The 17,132-nt window shown below is 54.1% G+C and overlaps 1 protein-coding gene across 1 annotated transcript in view; it reads right to left on the minus strand.

Moving 5' to 3' along the window:
• The window catches only part of MUC16 (mucin 16, cell surface associated), a 78,288-nt gene that overhangs the window by 28,902 nt on the left and 32,254 nt on the right, over positions 1–17,132 (minus strand). The window contains exons 5-11 of the mRNA XM_054396078.1: positions 15,807–15,992; positions 11,970–12,041; positions 9,579–9,621; positions 3,753–3,886; positions 2,913–2,925; positions 2,136–2,206; positions 1,206–1,248 (exon numbers count right to left, since the gene is read on the minus strand). Coding sequence (XP_054252053.1) covers positions 1,206–1,248; positions 2,136–2,206; positions 2,913–2,925; positions 3,753–3,886; positions 9,579–9,621; positions 11,970–12,041; positions 15,807–15,992 — 562 coding nt within the window. The remainder of the gene's footprint in view (positions 1–1,205; positions 1,249–2,135; positions 2,207–2,912; positions 2,926–3,752; positions 3,887–9,578; positions 9,622–11,969; positions 12,042–15,806; positions 15,993–17,132) is intronic.

Consider the following 17,132-nt stretch of genomic DNA (forward strand, 5'->3'; position numbering starts at 1 on the left):
AGAGTAGGAGCAAAGGTGGTGCTCAGAGCTCTGCTTGCAGGAAGAGTGGAGGAGAAGATTTCTGCTGTGCTAGAGGGAGCTGCTGTTGTGTGCATGGCTGTGGTGGTGCTAAAAGCTTCTATAGATGTTCCTGATGAGCTGGGAGAGACTGCAGTGGTTCCTACAGCTTCTGAAGTGGACAGTTCTCCTCTGCTGGAGACAAGTCTGGAGGTTGTCTCAGCAGTAGAGGTTTGTGGTGGAGAAGAAGAGGCTGCAGCTGTAGTGTGAGGAGCAGAAGTGGTCATGGCAGCAGTGCTGGAGGTCTCCATCATGCTCACAGCAGTGGTGGCCTCAAGGGTTGCTGTCCCTGGAGCAGTGGAGGTGGAGGTCGTGGCCAGAGTAGAGGCTGGCAGAGAGGTGGTCACTGCCTGAGTAGTGCTGAGAGGAAGAGTTGCTGTGGTTGCAGGAGCTGTGCCTGTGTGTGGAGCAGAGGAGGAGATTTCTGCTGTGCTGGTGCTGGAAGCTGCTGTTGTGTGCATGGCTGTGGTGGTGCCAAGAGCTTCTGTAGATGTTCCTGAGGAGCTGGGAGGGACTGCACTGGAAGTTGCATCCTCTGAAGGGGACAATTCTGCTGTGGTGGTCACGAGTGTGGAGATTGTCTCAGCAGCAGTGGTTAGTGTTGGAGAGGAAGAGGCTGCAGCTGTAGTGTGAGGAGCAGAAGTGGTCATGGCAGCAGTGCTGGAGGTCTCCATCATTCTTACAGCAGTGGTGGCCTCAGGGGTTGATGTGTGTGGAGCAGAGGAGATGGAGGTTGAAAGCAAAGTAGAGGTTGGTGTAGATATGATCAGAGCCTTTACTGTGCTGAGAGTAGGAGCAAAGGTGGTGGTCAGAGCTGTGCTTGCAGGAGGAGCAGAGGAGGAGGTGTCTGCCAAGCTGCTGCTGGGAGCTGTTGTTGTCACCATTGGTGTGGTGGTTCCAAGCCCTGCAGTAGATGTTTCAGCTCTGCTGGGAGTGAGTGCAGAGGTCCTGGAAGTTTCTGAGGTGGTTGAAGTAATTCTAGAGTTTGTCTCAGGAGTAGAGGTTTGTGGTGGAGAGGAAGAGGCTGCAGCTGTAGTGTGAGGAGAGGAAGTGGTCATGGCAGCAGTGCTGGAGGTCTCCATCATGGTCACAGCAGTGGTAGCCTCAAGAGTTGATGTCTCTGGAGCAGTAGCAGTGGAGGTTGTTGCCATAGGAGAGGTTGGTGTAGATGTCATTAGAGCCTTTGAAGTGCTGAAAGTACGAGCAAAGGTGGTGATCAGAGCTCTGCTTGCAGCAGAAGTAGAGGAGGAGGTTTCTGCTGTGCTAGAGGGAGCTGCTGTTGTGTGCATGGCTGTGGTGGTGCCAAGAGCTTCTGTAGATGAGCTGGGAGTGACTGCAGTGGACGTTGCACCTTCTGAGGTGGACAATTTTGTGCTGGTTGAGGGAATTGTGGTGGTTGTCTGGAGAGCAAACTTCTGATCTACAGTGGAAGAGGCTGCAGCTGTAGTGTGAGGAGCAGAAGTGGTCATGGCAGCAGTGTTGGAGATCTCCATCATGGTTACAGCAGTGGTGGCTTCAAGGGTTCCTGATCTTGGAGCAGAGGAGATGGAGGTTGTAGCCAGAGTAGAGGTTGGTGTAGAGGTGGTCACTGTCTGAGTAGTGCTGAGAGGAAGAGTTGCTGTGGTTGCAGGAGCTGTGCTTGTGTGTGGAGCAGAGGAGGAGATTTCTGCTGTGCTGGTGCTGGGAGCTGCTGTTGTGTGCATGGCTGTGGTGGTGCCAAAATCTGCAGTAGATGTTCCTGAGGAGCTGGGAGAGACTGAAGTGGTTCCTAAAGCTCCTGAAGTGGACACTTCTGCTGTGCTGGAGACAAGAGTGGAGGTTGTCTGAAGAGCAGCAGTGGTTTGTACAGGAGAAGAAGAGGCTGCAGCTGCAGTGTGAGGAGCAGAAGTGCTCATGGCAGCAGTGCTGGAGGTTTCCATCATGGTCACAGCAGTGGTGGACTCAAGGGTTGATGTCTCTGGAGCAGTTAGAGTGGAGGTTGTGGCCATAGGAGAGACTGGTGTAGATGTGGTTACAGCCATGGAAGTGCTGAGAGTAGGAGTAAAGGTGGTGGTCAGAGCTGTGCTTGCAGGAGGAGCAGAGGAGGAGGTGTCTGCCAAGCTGCTGCTGGGAGCTGTTGTTGTCACCATTGGTGTGGTGGTTCCAAGCCCTGCAGTAGATGTTTCAGCTCTGCTGGGAGTGAGTGCAGAGGTCCTGGAAGTTTCTGAGGTGGTTGAAGTAATTCTAGAGGTTGTCTCAGGAGTAGAGGTTTGTGGTGGAGAGGAAGAGGCTGCAGCTGTAGTGTGAGGAGCAGAAGTGCTCATGGCAGCAGTGCTGGAGGTCTCCATCATGGTTGAGCTTGCAGCAGTGGTGACCTCAAGGATTGTTGTCCCTGGAGCAGTGGAGGTGGAGGTTGTGGCCAGAGTAGAGGTTGGTGTAGAGGTGGTCACTGTCTGAGTAGTGCTGAGAGGAAGAGTTGCTGTGGTTGCAGGAGCTGTGCTTGTGTGTGGAGCAGAGGAGGAGATTTCTGCTGTGCTGGTGCTGGGAGCTGCTGTTGTGACCTTTGGTGTGGTGGATCTCAGAGTTGCAGTAGATGTTCCTGAGGAGCTGGGAGGGACTGAAGTGGTTCCTACAGCTTCTGGAGTGGACACTTCTGCTATGGTGGAGACAAGAGTGGAGGTTGTCTGAAGAGCAGCAGTGGTTTGTGCAGGAAACGAAGAGGCTGCAGCTGTAGTGTGAGGAGCAGAAGTGCTCATGGCAGCAGTGCTGGAGGTTTCCATCATGGTTACAGCAGTGGTGGCCTCAAGAGTAGATGTGTGTGGAGCAGTGGAGGTGGAGGTGGAAAGCAAAGTAGAGGTTGGTGTAGATGTGGTTACAGCCATTGAAGTGCTGCGAGTAGGAGCAAACGTGGTTGTCAGAGCTGTGCTTGCAGGAGCAGAGGAGGTTCCTTCTGTACTAGAGGGAGCTGCTGTTGTGTGCATGGCTGTGGTGGTGCCAAGAGCTTCTGTAGATGTTCCTGAGGAGCTGGGAGTGACTGCAATGGGAGTTGCACCTTCTGAGGTGGAGAATTCTGTGATGATTGAGGGATTTGTGGAGGTTGTTTGAAGAGCAAACTTCTGTTCTGGAGTGGTAGAGGCTGCAGCTGTAGTGTGAGGAGCAGAAGTGGTCATGGCAGCAGTGCTGGAGGTCTCCATCATGGTCACAGCAGTGGTGGCTTCAAGGGTTGCTGTCCCTGGAGCAGTGGAGGTGGAGGTTGTGGCCAGAGTAGAGGCTGGCAGAGAGGTGGCCACTGTCTGAGTAGTGCTGAGAGGAAGAGTTGCTGTGGTTGCAGGAGCTGTGCTTGTGTGTGGAGCAGAGGAGGAGATTTCTGCTGTGCTGGTGCTGGGAGCTGCTGTTGTGTGCATGGCTGTGGTGGTGCCAAGAGCTTCTGTAGATGTTCCTGAGGAGCTGGGAGGGACTGAAGTGGTTCCTACAGCTCCTGAAGTGGACACTTCTGCTGTGCTGGAGACAAGATTGGAGGTTGTCTGAAGAGCAGCAGTGGTTTGTACAGGAGAAGAAGAGGCTGCAGCTGTAGTGTGAGGAGCAGAAGTGCTCATGGCAGCAGTGCTGGAGGTTTCCATCATGGTCACAGCAGTGGTGGACTCAAGGGTTGATGTCTCTGGAGCAGTTAGAGTGGAGGTTGTGGCCATAGGAGAGACTGGTGTAGATGTGGTTACAGCCATGGAAGTGCTGAGAGTAGGAGCAAAGGTGGTGGTCAGAGCTGTGCTTGCAGGAGGAGCAGAGGAGGAGGTGTCTGCCAAGCTGCTGCTGGGAGCTGTTGTTGTCACCATAGGTGTGGTGGTTCCAAGCCCTGCAGTAGATGTTTCAGCTCTGCTGGGAGTGAGTGCAGAGGTCCTGGAAGTTTCTGAGGTGGTTGAAGTAATTCTAGAGGTTGTCTCAGGAGTAGAGGTTTGTGGTGGAGAGGAAGAGGCTGCAGCTGTAGTGTGAGGAGCAGAAGTGCTCATGGCAGCAGTGCTGGAGGTCCCCATCATGGTTGAGCTTCCAGCAGTGGTGACCTCAAGGATTGTTGTCCCTGGAGCAGTGGAGGTGGAGGTTGTGGCCAGAGTAGAGGCTGGCAGAGAGGTGGTCACTGTCTGAGTAGTGCTGAGAGGAAGAGTTGCTGTGGTTGCAGGAGCTGTGCCTGTGTGTGGAGCAGAGGAGGAGATTTCTGCTGTGCTGGTGCTGGGAGCTGCTGTTGTGTGCATGGCTGTGCTGGTGCCAAGAGCTTCTGTAGATGTTCCTGAGGAGCTGGGAGGGACTGCAGTGGAAGTTGCATCCTCTGAAGGGGACAATTCTGCTGTGGTGGTCACGAGTGTGGAGGTTGTCTCAGCAGCAGTGGTTAGTGTTGGAGAGGAAGAGGCTGCAGCTGTAGTGTGAGGAGCAGAAGTGGTCATGGCAGCAGTGCTGGAGGTCTCCATCATTCTTACAGCAGTGGTGGCCTCAGGGGTTGATGTGTGTGGAGCAGAGGAGATGGAGGTTGAAAGCAAAGTAGAGGTTGGTGTAGATATGATCAGAGCCTTTACAGTGCTGAGAGTAGGAGCAAAGGTGGTGGTCAGAGCTGTGCTTGCAGGAGGAGCAGAGGAGGAGGTGTCTGCCAAGCTGCTGCTGGGAGCTGTTGTTGTCACCATAGGTGTGGTGGTTCCAAGCCCTGCAGTAGATGTTTCAGCTCTGCTAGGAGTGAGTGCAGAAGTCCTGGAAGTTTCTGAGGTGGTTGAAGTAATTCTAGAGGTTGTCTCAGGAGTAGATGTTTGTGGTGGAGAGGAAGAGGCTGCAGCTGTAGTGTGAGGAGCAGAAGTGGTCATGGCAGCAGTGCTGGAGGTTTCTGCCATTGCTGAGCTTGCAGCAGTTGAGGACTCAAGGGTTGAAGTGCCTCTAGAAGTGGCAGTGGAGATTGAGGCCAAGGCAGAGGTTGGTGTAGATGTGGTGACAGCCCTGAAAGTGCTGTGAGTAGGAGTAAAGGAGGTGTCAGGAGCTGTGCTTGCGTGTGGAGCAGAGGAGGTTTGTGCAGGGCTGATACTGGGAGCTGCTATTGTGTCCTTTGGTGATGTGGAGAGAGGAGCTGCAGTAGATGTTCCTGAGGAGCTGGGAGTGACTGAAATGGTTCCTAAAGGTTCTGGAGTGGACACTTCTGCTGTGCTGGAGACAAGACTGGAGGTTGTCTCAGGAGTAGAGGTTTGTGGTGGAGAGGAAGAGGCTGCAGCTGTAGTGTGAGGAGCAGAAGTGGTCATGGCAGCAGTGCTGGAGGTCTCCATCATGGTCACAGCAGTGGTGGCCTCAAGGGTTGCTGTCCCTGGAGCAGAGGAGATGGAGGTTGTGGCCAGAGTAGAGGTTGGTGTAGAGGTGGTCACTGTCTGAGTAGTGCTGAGAGGAAGAGTTGCTGTGGTTGCAGGAGCTGTGCTTGTGTGTGGAGCAGAGGAGGAGATTTCTGCTGTGCTGGTGCTGGGAGCTGCTGTTGTGTGCATGGCTGTGGTGGTGCCAAGAGCTTCTGTAGATGTTCCTGAGGAGCTGGAAGGGACTGCAGTGGATGTTGTAGATTCAGAAGTGGACACTTCTGCTGTGGTGGTCACGAGTGTGGAGGTTGTCTCAGCAGCAGTGGTTTGTGGTGGAGAGGAAGAGGCTGCAGCTGTAGTCTGAGGAGAGGAAGTGGTCATGGCAGCAGTGCTGGAGGTCTCCATCACAGTTGAGCTTCCAGCAGTGGTGGCCTCAGGAGTTGAAGTCCCTGCAGCAGTAGCAGTGGAGGTTGTGACCATCGCAGAGGTTGCTGTAGATGTGGTGACAGCCCTGGAAGTGCTGTGAGTAGGAGTAAAGGAGGTGTCAGGAGCTGTGCTTGAGTGTGGAGCAGAGGAGGTTTGTGCAGGGCTGGTGCTGGGAGCTGCTGCTGTGTGCATGGCTGTGGTGGTGCCAAGAGCTGCAGTAGATGTTCCTGAGGAGCTGGGAGTGACTGCAGTGGAAGCTGTGCCCTCTGAGGTAGAGAATCTTGTGCTGCTTGTGGGAATTGTGGAGGTTGTCTCAGGAGTAGAGGTTTGTGGTGGAGAGGAAGAGGCTGCAGCTGTAGTGTAAGGAGCAGAAGTGGTCATGGCAGCAGTGCTGGAGGTCTCCATCTCTGTAGCTCTTAAAACTGTGGTGGCCTTAAAGGTTGACCTGCCTGGAGCAGTAGCAGTGGAGGGAGTGGAAGTAATAGAGGTGGATGTAGCTATGGTGACATCTGGAGAATTGCTCAGAGTAGGAGTAAAAGTAGTGGCAGGAGCTGTGCTTGTGTGTGGAGCAGAGGAGGAGGTTTCTGCTTGGCTAGAGGGAGCTGCTGTTGTGTGCATGGCTGTGGTGGTGCCAAGAGCTTCTGTAGATGAGCTGGGAGTGACTGCAGTGGATGTTGCACCTTCTGAGGTGGACAATTTTGAGCTGGTTGAGGGAACTGTGGAGGTTGTCTGGAGAGCAAACTTCTGATCTACAGTGGAAGAGGCTGCAGCTGTAGTTTGAGGAGCAGAAGTGGTCATGGCAGCAGTGCTGGAGGTCTCCATCACAGTTGAGCTTGCAGCAGTGGTGGCCTCAGGAGTTGAAGTCCCTGCAGCAGTAGCAGTGGAGGTTGTGACCATCGCAGAGGTTGGTGTAGATGTGGTGACAGCCTTGGAAGTGCTGTGAGTAGGAGTAAAGGAGGTGTCAGGAGCTGTGCTTGAGTGTGGAGCAGAGGAGATTTGTGCAGGGCTGGTGCTGGGAGCTGCTGCTGTGTGCATGGCTGTGGTGGTGCCAAGAGCTGCAGTAGATGTTCCTGAGGAGCTGGGAGTGACTGCAGTGGAAGCTGTGCCCTCTGAGGTGGAGAATCTTGTGCTGCTTGTGGGAATTGTGGAGGTTGTCTCAGCAGCAGTGGTTTGTGTTATATTGGAAGAGGCTGCAGCTGTAGTGTGAGGAGCAGAAGTGGTCATGGCAGCAGTGCTGGAGGTCTCCATCATGGTCACAGCAGTGGTGGCCTCAAGGGTTGATGTCTCAGGAGCAATGGAGGTGGAGGTTGTGGCCAGAGTAGAGGTTGGTGTAGACTTGGTCAGTCTCTCAGTGCTGCTCAGAGGAAGAGTTGCTGTGGTTGCAGGAGCTGTGCCTGTGTGTGGAGCAGAGGAGGAGATTTCTGCTGTGCTGGTGCTGGGAGCTGCTGTTGTGTGCATGGCTGTGGTGGTGCCAAGAGCTTCTGTAGATGTTCCTGAGGAGCTGGAAGGGACTGCAGTGGAAGTTGCATCCTCTGAAGGGGACAATTCTGCTCTGGTGGTCACGAGTGTGGAGGTTGTCTCAGCAGCAGTGGTTAGTGTTGGAGAAGAAGAGGCTGCAGCTGTAGTGTGAGGAGCAGAAGTGGTCATGGCAGCAGTGCTGGAGGTCTCCATCATTCTTACAGCAGTGGTGGCCTCAGGGGTTGATGTGTGTGGAGCAGAGGAGGTGGAGGTTGAAAGCAAAGTAGAGGTTGGTGTAGATATGATCAGAGCCTTTACAGTGCTGAGAGTAGGAGCAAAGGTGGTGGTCAGAGCTGTGCTTGCAGGAGGAGCAGAGGAGGAGGTGTCTGCCAAGCTGCTGCTGGGAGCTGTTGTCACCATAGGTGTGGTGGTTCCAAGCCCTGCAGTAGATGTTTCAGCTCTGCTGGGAGTGAGTGCAGAGGTCCTGGAAGTTTCTGAGGTGGTTGAAGTAATTCTAGAGGTTGTCTCAGGAGTAGAGGTTTGTGGTGGAGAGGAAGAGGCTGCAGCTGTAGTGTGAGGAGCAGAAGTGCTCATGGCAGCAGTGATGGAGGTCTCCATCATGGTTACAGCAGTGGTGGCCTCAAGAGTAGATGTGTGTGGAGCAGTGGAGGTGGAGGTGGAAAGCAAAGTAGAGGTTGGTGTAGATGTGGTTACAGCCATGGAAGTGCTGCGAGTAGGAGCAAACGTGGTGGTCAGAGCTGTGCTTGCAGGAGCAGAGGAGGTTCCTTCTCTGCTAGAGGGAGCTGCTGTTGTGTGCATGGCTGTGGTGGTGCCAAGAGCTTCTGTAGATGTTCCTGAGGAGCTGGGAGTGACTGCAATGGGAGTTGCACCTTCTGAGGTGGAGAATTCTGTGATGATTGAGGGATTTGTGGAGGTTGTTTGAAGAGCAAACTTCTGTTCTGGAGTGGTAGAGGCTGCAGCTGTAGTGTGAGGAGCAGAAGTGCTCATGGCAGCAGTGCTGGAGGTCTCCATCATGGCTACAGCAGTGGTGGCCTCAAGAGCTGCAGTCCCTTGAACAGCAGTAGTGGAGGTTGCAGCCACAGATGAGGATGGTGTAGATGTGGTTACAGCCATGGAAGTGCTGAGAGTAGGAGCAAAGGTGGTGCTCAGAGCTCTGCTTGCAGGAAGAGTGGAGGAGAAGATTTCTGCTGTGCTAGAGGGAGCTGCTGTTGTGTGCATGGCTGTGGTGGTGCTAAAAGCTTCTATAGATGTTCCTGATGAGCTGGGAGAGACTGCAGTGGTTCCTACAGCTTCTGAAGTGGACAGTTCTACTCTGCTGGAGACAAGTCTGGAGGTTGTCTCAGCAGTAGAGGTTTGTGGTGGAGAAGAAGAGGCTGCAGCTGTAGTGTGAGGAGCAGAAGTGGTCATGGCAGCAGTGCTGGAGGTCTCCATCATGCTCACAGCAGTGGTGGCCTCAAGGGTTGCTGTCCCTGGAGCAGTGGAGGTGGAGGTTGTGGCCAGAGTAGAGGCTGGCAGAGAGGTGGCCACTGTCTGAGTAGTGCTGAGAGGAAGAGTTGCTGTGGTTGCAGGAGCTGTGCCTGTGTGTGGAGCAGAGGAGGAGATTTCTGCTGTGCTGGTGCTGGAAGCTGCTGTTGTGTGCATGGCTGTGGTGGTGCCAAGAGCTTCTGTAGATGTTCCTGAGGAGCTGGGAGGGACTGCACTGGAAGTTGCATCCTCTGAAGGGGACAATTCTGCTGTGGTGGTCACGAGTGTGGAGGTTGTCTCAGCAGCAGTGGTTAGTGTTGGAGAGGAAGAGGCTGCAGCTGTAGTGTGAGGAGCAGAAGTGGTCATGGCAGCAGTGCTGGAGGTCTCCATCATTCTTACAGCAGTGGTGGCCTCAGGGGTTGATGTGTATGGAGCAGAGGAGATGGAGGTTGAAAGCAAAGTAGAGGTTGGTGTAGATATGATCAGAGCCTTTACAGTGCTGAGAGTAGGAGCAAAGGTGGTGGTCAGAGCTGTGCTTGCAGGAGGAGCAGAGGAGGAGGTGTCTGCCAAGCTGCTGCTGGGAGCTGTTGTTGTCACCATAGGTGTGGTGGTTCCAAGCCCTGCAGTAGATGTTTCAGCTCTGCTGGGAGTGAGTGCAGAGGTCCTGGAAGTTTCTGAGGTGGTTGAAGTAATTCTAGAGGTTGTCTCAGGAGTAGAGGTTTGTGGTGGAGAGGAAGAGGCTGCAGCTGTAGTGTGAGGAGCAGAAGTGGTCATGGCAGCAGTGCTGGAGGTCTCCATCATGGTCACAGCAGTGGTAGCCTCAAGAGTTGATGTCTCTGGAGCAGTAGCAGTGGAGGTTGTTGCCATAGGAGAGGTTGGTGTAGATGTCATTAGAGCCTTTGAAGTGCTGAAAGTACGAGCAAAGGTGGTGATCAGAGCTCTGCTTGCAGCAGAAGTAGAGGAGGAGGTTTCTGCTGTGCTAGAGGGAGCTGCTGTTGTGTGCATGGCTGTGGTGGTGCCAAGAGCTTCTGTAGATGAGCTGGGAGTGACTGCAGTGGACGTTGCACCTTCTGAGGTGGACAATTTTGTGCTGGTTGAGGGAATTGTGGTGGTTGTCTGGAGAGCAAACTTCTGATCTACAGTGGAAGAGGCTGCAGCTGTAGTGTGAGGAGCAGAAGTGGTCATGGCAGCAGTGTTGGAGATCTCCATCATGGTTACAGCAGTGGTGGCTTCAAGGGTTCCTGATCTTGGAGCAGAGGAGATGGAGGTTGTAGCCAGAGTAGAGGTTGGTGTAGAGGTGGTCACTGTCTGAGTAGTGCTGAGAGGAAGAGTTGCTGTGGTTGCAGGAGCTGTGCTTGTGTGTGGAGCAGAGGAGGAGATTTCTGCTGTGCTGGTGCTGGGAGCTGCTGTTGTGTGCATGGCTGTGGTGGTGCCAAAATCTGCAGTAGATGTTCCTGAGGAGCTGGGAGAGACTGAAGTGGTTCCTAAAGCTCCTGAAGTGGACACTTCTGCTGTGCTGGAGACAAGAGTGGAGGTTGTCTGAAGAGCAGCAGTGGTTTGTACAGGAGAAGAAGAGGCTGCAGCTGCAGTGTGAGGAGCAGAAGTGCTCATGGCAGCAGTGCTGGAGGTTTCCATCATGGTCACAGCAGTGGTGGACTCAAGGGTTGATGTCTCTGGAGCAGTTAGAGTGGAGGTTGTGGCCATAGGAGAGACTGGTGTAGATGTGGTTACAGCCATGGAAGTGCTGAGAGTAGGAGTAAAGGTGGTGGTCAGAGCTGTGCTTGCAGGAGGAGCAGAGGAGGAGGTGTCTGCCAAGCTGCTGCTGGGAGCTGTTGTTGTCACCATAGGTGTGGTGGTTCCAAGCCCTGCAGTAGATGTTTCAGCTCTGCTGGGAGTGAGTGCAGAGGTCCTGGAAGTTTCTGAGGTGGTTGAAGTAATTCTAGAGGTTGTCTCAGGAGTAGAGGTTTGTGGTGGAGAGGAAGAGGCTGCAGCTGTAGTGTGAGGAGCAGAAGTGCTCATGGCAGCAGTGCTGGAGGTCTCCATCATGGTTGAGCTTGCAGCAGTGGTGACCTCAAGGATTGTTGTCCCTGGAGCAGTGGAGGTGGAGGTTGTGGCCAGAGTAGAGGCTGGCAGAGAGGTGGTCACTGTCTGAGTAGTGCTGAGAGGAAGAGTTGCTGTGGTTGCAGGAGCTGTGCTTGTGTGTGGAGCAGAGGAGGAGATTTCTGCTGTGCTGGTGCTGGGAGCTGCTGTTGTGACCTTTGGTGTGGTGGATCTCAGAGTTGCAGTAGATGTTCCTGAGGAGCTGGGAGGGACTGAAGTGGTTCCTACAGCTTCTGGAGTGGACACTTCTGCTATGGTGGAGACAAGAGTGGAGGTTGTCTGAAGAGCAGCAGTGGTTTGTGCAGGAAACGAAGAGGCTGCAGCTGTAGTGTGAGGAGCAGAAGTGCTCATGGCAGCAGTGCTGGAGGTTTCCATCATGGTTACAGCAGTGGTGGCCTCAAGAGTAGATGTGTGTGGAGCAGTGGAGGTGGAGGTGGAAAGCAAAGTAGAGGTTGGTGTAGATGTGGTTACAGCCATGGAAGTGCTGCGAGTAGGAGCAAACGTGGTTGTCAGAGCTGTGCTTGCAGGAGCAGAGGAGGTTCCTTCTGTACTAGAGGGAGCTGCTGTTGTGTGCATGGCTGTGGTGGTGCCAAGAGCTTCTGTAGATGTTCCTGAGGAGCTGGGAGTGACTGCAATGGGAGTTGCACCTTCTGAGGTGGAGAATTCTGTGATGATTGAGGGATTTGTGGAGGTTGTTTGAAGAGCAAACTTCTGTTCTGGAGTGGTAGAGGCTGCAGCTGTAGTGTGAGGAGCAGAAGTGCTCATGGCAGCAGTGCTGGAGGTCTCCATCATGGCTACAGCAGTGGTGGCCTCAAGAGCTGCAGTCCCTTGAACAGCAGTAGTGGAGGTTGCAGCCACAGATGAGGATGGTGTAGATGTGGTTACAGCCATGGAAGTGCTGAGAGTAGGAGCAAAGGTGGTGCTCAGAGCTCTGCTTGCAGGAAGAGCGGAGGAGAAGATTTCTGCTGTGCTAGAGGGAGCTGCTGTTGTGTGCATGGCTGTGGTGGTGCTAAAAGCTTCTATAGATGTTCCTGAGGAGCTGGGAGAGACTGCAGTGGTTCCTACAGCTTCTGAAGTGGACAGTTCTGCTCTGCTGGAGACAAATCTGGAGGTTGTCTCAGCAGTAGAGGTTTGTGGTGGAGAAGAAGAGGCTACAGCTGTAGTGTGAGGAGCAGAAGTGGTCATGGCAGCAGTGCTGGAGGTCTCCATCATGGTCACAGCAGTGGTGGCCTCAAGGGTTGCTGTCCCTGGAGCAGTGGAGGTGGAGGTTGTGGCCAGAGTAGAGGCTGGCAGAGAGGTGGCCACTGTCTGAGTAGTGCTGAGAGGAAGAGTTGCTGTGGTTGCAGGAGCTGTGCTTGTGTGTGGAGCAGAGGAGGAGATTTCTGCTGTGCTGGTGCTGGGAGCTGCTGTTGTGTGCATGGCTGTGGTGGTGCCAAGAGCTTCTGTAGATGTTCCTGAGGAGCTGGGAGGGACTGAAGTGGTTCCTACAGCTCCTGAAGTGGACACTTCTGCTGTGCTGGAGACAAGATTGGAGGTTGTCTGAAGAGCAGCAGTGGTTTGTACAGGAGAAGAAGAGGCTGCAGCTGTAGTGTGAGGAGCAGAAGTGCTCATGGCAGCAGTGCTGGAGGTTTCCATCATGGTCACAGCAGTGGTGGACTCAAGGGTTGATGTCTCTGGAGCAGTTAGAGTGGAGGTTGTGGCCATAGGAGAGACTGGTGTAGATGTGGTTACAGCCATGGAAGTGCTGAGAGTAGGAGCAAAGGTGGTGGTCAGAGCTGTGCTTGCAGGAGGAGCAGAGGAGGAGGTGTCTGCCAAGCTGCTGCTGGGAGCTGTTGTTGTCACTATTGGTGTGGTGGTTCCAAGCCCTGCAGTAGATGTTTCAGCTCTGCTGGGAGTGAGTGCAGAGGTCCTGGAAGTTTCTGAGGTGGTTGAAGTAATTCTAGAGGTTGTCTCAGGAGTAGAGGTTTGTGGTGGAGAGGAAGAGGCTGCAGCTGTAGTGTGAGGAGCAGAAGTGCTCATGGCAGCAGTGCTGGAGGTCCCCATCATGGTTGAGCTTCCAGCAGTGGTGACCTCAAGGATTGTTGTCCCTGGAGCAGTGGAGGTGGAGGTTGTGGCCAGAGTAGAGGCTGGCAGAGAGGTGGTCACTGTCTGAGTAGTGCTGAGAGGAAGAGTTGCTGTGGTTGCAGGAGCTGTGCCTGTGTGTGGAGCAGAGGAGGAGATTTCTGCTGTGCTGGTGCTGGGAGCTGCTGTTGTGTGCATGGCTGTGGTGGTGCCAAGAGCTTCTGTAGATGTTCCTGAGGAGCTGGGAGGGACTGCAGTGGAAGTTGCATCCTCTGAAGGGGACAATTCTGCTGTGGTGGTCACGAGTGTGGAGGTTGTCTCAGCAGCAGTGGTTAGTGTTGGAGAGGAAGAGGCTGCAGCTGTAGTGTGAGGAGCAGAAGTGGTCATGGCAGCAGTGCTGGAGGTCTCCATCATTCTTACAGCAGTGGTGGCCTCAGGGGTTGATGTGTGTGGAGCAGAGGAGATGGAGGTTGAAAGCAAAGTAGAGGTTGGTGTAGATATGATCAGAGCCTTTACAGTGCTGAGAGTAGGAGCAAAGGTGGTGGTCAGAGCTGTGCTTGCAGGAGGAGCAGAGGAGGAGGTGTCTGCCAAGCTGCTGCTGGGAGCTGTTGTTGTCACCATAGGTGTGGTGGTTCCAAGCCCTGCAGTAGATGTTTCAGCTCTGCTGGGAGTGAGTGCAGAGGTCCTGGAAGTTTCTGAGGTGGTTGAAGTAATTCTAGAGTTTGTCTCAGGAGTAGATGTTTGTGGTGGAGAGGAAGAGGCTGCAGCTGTAGTGTGAGGAGCAGAAGTGGTCATGGCAGCAGTGCTGGAGGTTTCTGCCATTGCTGAGCTTGCAGCAGTTGAGGACTCAAGGGTTGAAGTGCCTCTAGAAGTGGCAGTGGAGATTGAGGCCAAGGCAGAGGTTGGTGTAGATGTGGTGACAGCCCTGAAAGTGCTGTGAGTAGGAGTAAAGGAGGTGTCAGGAGCTGTGCTTGCGTGTGGAGCAGAGGAGGTTTGTGCAGGGCTGATACTGGGAGCTGCTATTGTGTCCTTTGGTGATGTGGAGAGAGGAGCTGCAGTAGATGTTCCTGAGGAGCTGGGAGTGACTGAAATGGTTCCTAAAGGTTCTGGAGTGGACACTTCTGCTGTGCTGGAGACAAGACTGGAGGTTGTCTCAGGAGTAGAGGTTTGTGGTGGAGAGGAAGAGGCTGCAGCTGTAGTGTGAGGAGCAGAAGTGGTCATGGCAGCAGTGCTGGAGGTCTCCATCATGGTCACAGCAGTGGTGGCCTCAAGGGTTGCTGTCCCTGGAGCAGAGGAGATGGAGGTTGTGGCCAGAGTAGAGGTTGGTGTAGAGGTGGTCACTGTCTGAGTAGTGCTGAGAGGAAGAGTTGCTGTGGTTGCAGGAGCTGTGCTTGTGTGTGGAGCAGAGGAGGAGATTTCTGCTGTGCTGGTGCTGGGAGCTGCTGTTGTGTGCATGGCTGTGGTGGTGCCAAGAGCTTCTGTAGATGTTCCTGAGGAGCTGGAAGGGACTGCAGTGGATGTTGTAGATTCAGAAGTGGACACTTCTGCTGTGGTGGTCACGAGTGTGGAGGTTGTCTCAGCAGCAGTGGTTTGTGGTGGAGAGGAAGAGGCTGCAGCTGTAGTCTGAGGAGAGGAAGTGGTCATGGCAGCAGTGCTGGAGGTCTCCATCACAGTTGAGCTTCCAGCAGTGGTGGCCTCAGGAGTTGAAGTCCCTGCAGCAGTAGCAGTGGAGGTTGTGACCATCGCAGAGGTTGGTGTAGATGTGGTGACAGCCCTGGAAGTGCTGTGAGTAGGAGTAAAGGAGGTGTCAGGAGCTGTGCTTGAGTGTGGAGCAGAGGAGGTTTGTGCAGGGCTGGTGCTGGGAGCTGCTGCTGTGTGCATGGCTGTGGTGGTGCCAAGAGCTGCAGTAGATGTTCCTGAGGAGCTGGGAGTGACTGCAGTGGAAGCTGTGCCCTCTGAGGTGGAGAATCTTGTGCTGCTTGTGGGAATTGTGGAGGTTGTCTCAGCAGCAGTGGTTTGTGTTATATTGGAAGAGGCTGCAGCTGTAGTGTGAGGAGCAGAAGTGCTCATGGCAGCAGTGCTGGAGGTCTCCATCATGGTCACAGCAGTGGTGCCCTCAAGGGTTGATGTCTCAGGAGCAATGGAGGTGGAGGTTGTGGCCAGAGTAGAGGTTGGTGTAGACTTGGTCAGTCTCTCAGTGCTGCTCAGAGGAAGAGTTGCTGTGGTTGCAGGAGCTGTGCCTGTGTGTGGAGCAGAGGAGGAGATTTCTGCTGTGCTGGTGCTGGGAGCTGCTGTTGTGTGCATGGCTGTGGTGGTGCCAAGAGCTTCTGTAGATGTTCCTGAGGAGCTGGAAGGGACTGCAGTGGAAGTTGCATCCTCTGAAGGGGACAATTCTGCTCTGGTGGTCACGAGTGTGGAGGTTGTCTCAGCAGCAGTGGTTAGTGTTGGAGAGGAAGAAGCTGCAGCTGTAGTGTGAGGAGCAGAAGTGGTCATGGCAGCAGTGCTGGAGGTCTCCATCATTCTTACAGCAGTGGTGGCCTCAGGGGTTGATGTGTGTGGAGCAGAGGAGATGGAGGTTGAAAGCAAAGTAGAGGTTGGTGTAGATATGATCAGAGCCTTTACAGTGCTGAGAGTAGGAGCAAAGGTGGTGGTCAGAGCTGTGCTTGCAGGAGGAGCAGAGGAGGAGGTGTCTGCCAAGCTGCTGCTGGGAGCTGTTGTCACCATAGGTGTGGTGGTTCCAAGCCCTGCAGTAGATGTTTCAGCTCTGCTGGGAGTGAGTGCAGAGGTCCTGGAAGTTTCTGAGGTGGTTGAAGTAATTCTAGAGGTTGTCTCAGGAGTAGATGTTTGTGGTGGAGAGGAAGAGGCTGCAGCTGTAGTGTGAGGAGCAGAAGTGCTCATGGCAGCAGTGCTGGAGGTCTCCATCATGGTCACAGCAGTGGTGGCCTCAAGGGTAGATGTCTCAGGAGCAATGGAGGTGGAGGTTGTGGCCAGAGTAGAGGCTGGCAGAGAGGTGGTCACTGTCTGAGTAGTGCTCAGAGCAGTAGTGGTCAGAGCTGTGCTTGTGTGTTGAGTAGAGGAGGTTTGTGCAGGGCTGATACTGGGAGCTGCTATTGTGTCCTTTGGTGATGTGGAGAGAGGAGCTGCAGTAGATGTTCCTGAGGAGCTGGGAGTGACTGAAATGGTTCCTACAGCTTCTGGAGTGGACACTTCTGCTGTGCTGGAGACAAGAGTGGAGGTTGTCTCAGCAGCAGTGGTTTGTGGTGGTGAGGAAGAGGCTGCAGCTATAGTGTGAGGAGCAGAAGTTGTCATGGCAGCAGTGCTGGAGGTCTCCATCATGGTCACAGCAGTGGTGGCCTCAAGGGCTGCTGTCCCTGGAGCAGTGGAGGTGGAGGTTGTGGCCAGAGTAGAGGTTGGTGTAGACGTGGTCACTCTCTGAGTAGTGCTGAGAGGAGCAGTGGTCAGAGCTGTGCTTGAGTGTGGAGCAGAGGAGGTTTGTGCAGGTCTGGTGCTGGGAGCTGCTGTTATGTGCATGGCTGTGGTGGTTCCCAGAGCTGCAGTAGATGTTGCAGCTCTGTCAGGAGTGACTGCAGTTGTTGTTGTAGGTTCTGCTGTGAACAATTCTGCTGTGCTGGACAGAACTGTAGAGGTTCTTTCAGCAGTAGAGGTTTGTGGTGGAGAGGAAGAGGCTGCAGCTGTAGTCTGAGGAGAGGAAGTGCTCATGGCAGCAGTTCTGGAGGTCTCCATCATGGTCACAGCCATGGTGGCCTCAACGGTTGCTGTCCCTGGAGCAGTGGAGGTGGAGGTTGTGGCCAGAGTAGAGGCTGGCAGAGAGGTGGTCACTGCCTGAGTAGTGCTGAGAGGAAGAGTTGCTGTGGTTGCAGGAGCTGTGCTTGTGTGTGGAGCAGAGGAGGAGATTTCTGCTGTGCTGGTGCTGGGAGCTGCTGTTGTGTGCATGGCTGTGGTGGTGCCAAGAGCTTCTGTAGATGTTCCTGAGGAGCTGGGAGGGACTGCAGTGGAAGTTGTAGATTCCGAAGTGGACACTTCTGCTGTGGTGGACACAAGTGTGGAGGTTGTCTCCGGAGTAGAGGTTTGTGGTGGAGAGGAAGAGGCTGCAGCTGTAGTGTGAGGAGAGGAAGTGGTCATGGCAGCAGTGCTGGAGGTCTCCATCACAGTTGAGCTTGCAGCAGTGGTGGCCTCAGGAGTTGAAGTCCCTGCAGCAGTAGCAGTGGAGGTTGTGACCATCGCAGAGGTTGGTGT

Source organism: Indicator indicator, chromosome 36 (genome assembly GCF_027791375.1).
Source record: "Indicator indicator isolate 239-I01 chromosome 36, UM_Iind_1.1, whole genome shotgun sequence".
Lineage (NCBI taxonomy): Eukaryota > Metazoa > Chordata > Aves > Piciformes > Indicatoridae > Indicator > Indicator indicator.